This window comes from Crocuta crocuta, unplaced genomic scaffold (genome assembly GCF_008692635.1).
Source record: "Crocuta crocuta isolate KB4526 unplaced genomic scaffold, BGI_CrCroc_1.0 scaffold179, whole genome shotgun sequence".
NCBI lineage: Eukaryota > Metazoa > Chordata > Mammalia > Carnivora > Hyaenidae > Crocuta > Crocuta crocuta.
Window position 1 is genome coordinate 3117513 of NW_027551568.1, and position 385 is coordinate 3117897.

General features: G+C 64.8%; 1 protein-coding gene across 1 annotated transcript in view; it reads right to left on the reverse strand.

The window, feature by feature from the left end:
- Positions 1-385, reverse strand: part of SH3TC1 (SH3 domain and tetratricopeptide repeats 1) — a 24281-nt gene that overhangs the window by 5716 nt on the left and 18180 nt on the right. The window contains exon 15 of the mRNA XM_077750375.1: positions 8-158. Coding sequence (XP_077606501.1) covers positions 8-158 — 151 coding nt within the window. The remainder of the gene's footprint in view (positions 1-7; positions 159-385) is intronic.

Sequence of the window (385 nt, forward strand, 5' to 3'; positions counted from 1 at the left end):
CACAGGCCTGGAGGGACAGGTCCACCAGCTCGTTCTGCTGGAGGACGTAGTAGATCTTCCCCGCCTGCAGCCAGGCGTGCGCCTCCTTCTCCTTCAGCTGGAGGTCGATGAAAATGCCCAGACTGCGCTTGGTGTAGTCCAGCGCCGACCTGCAGGCCCTGGGGGAGAGCGGGCGTCAGAGNAGGAAGCAGGGACGAGGAGGGGGCCATTCTGTCCCCACCCCCCCCCCAGGCTGCACATACACGAGCAGAAATTTAGAGACGCCCAGGCCAGTGGTCTCCAACCCCCCACCCCAGGGTCCCTGCTGCAGCAGGTCTGGGGTGAGGCCTTTGGCAGCAAGTTCCTGGGTGATGTGGACGTGGCTGGCCTGGGGACCCTTGACCCA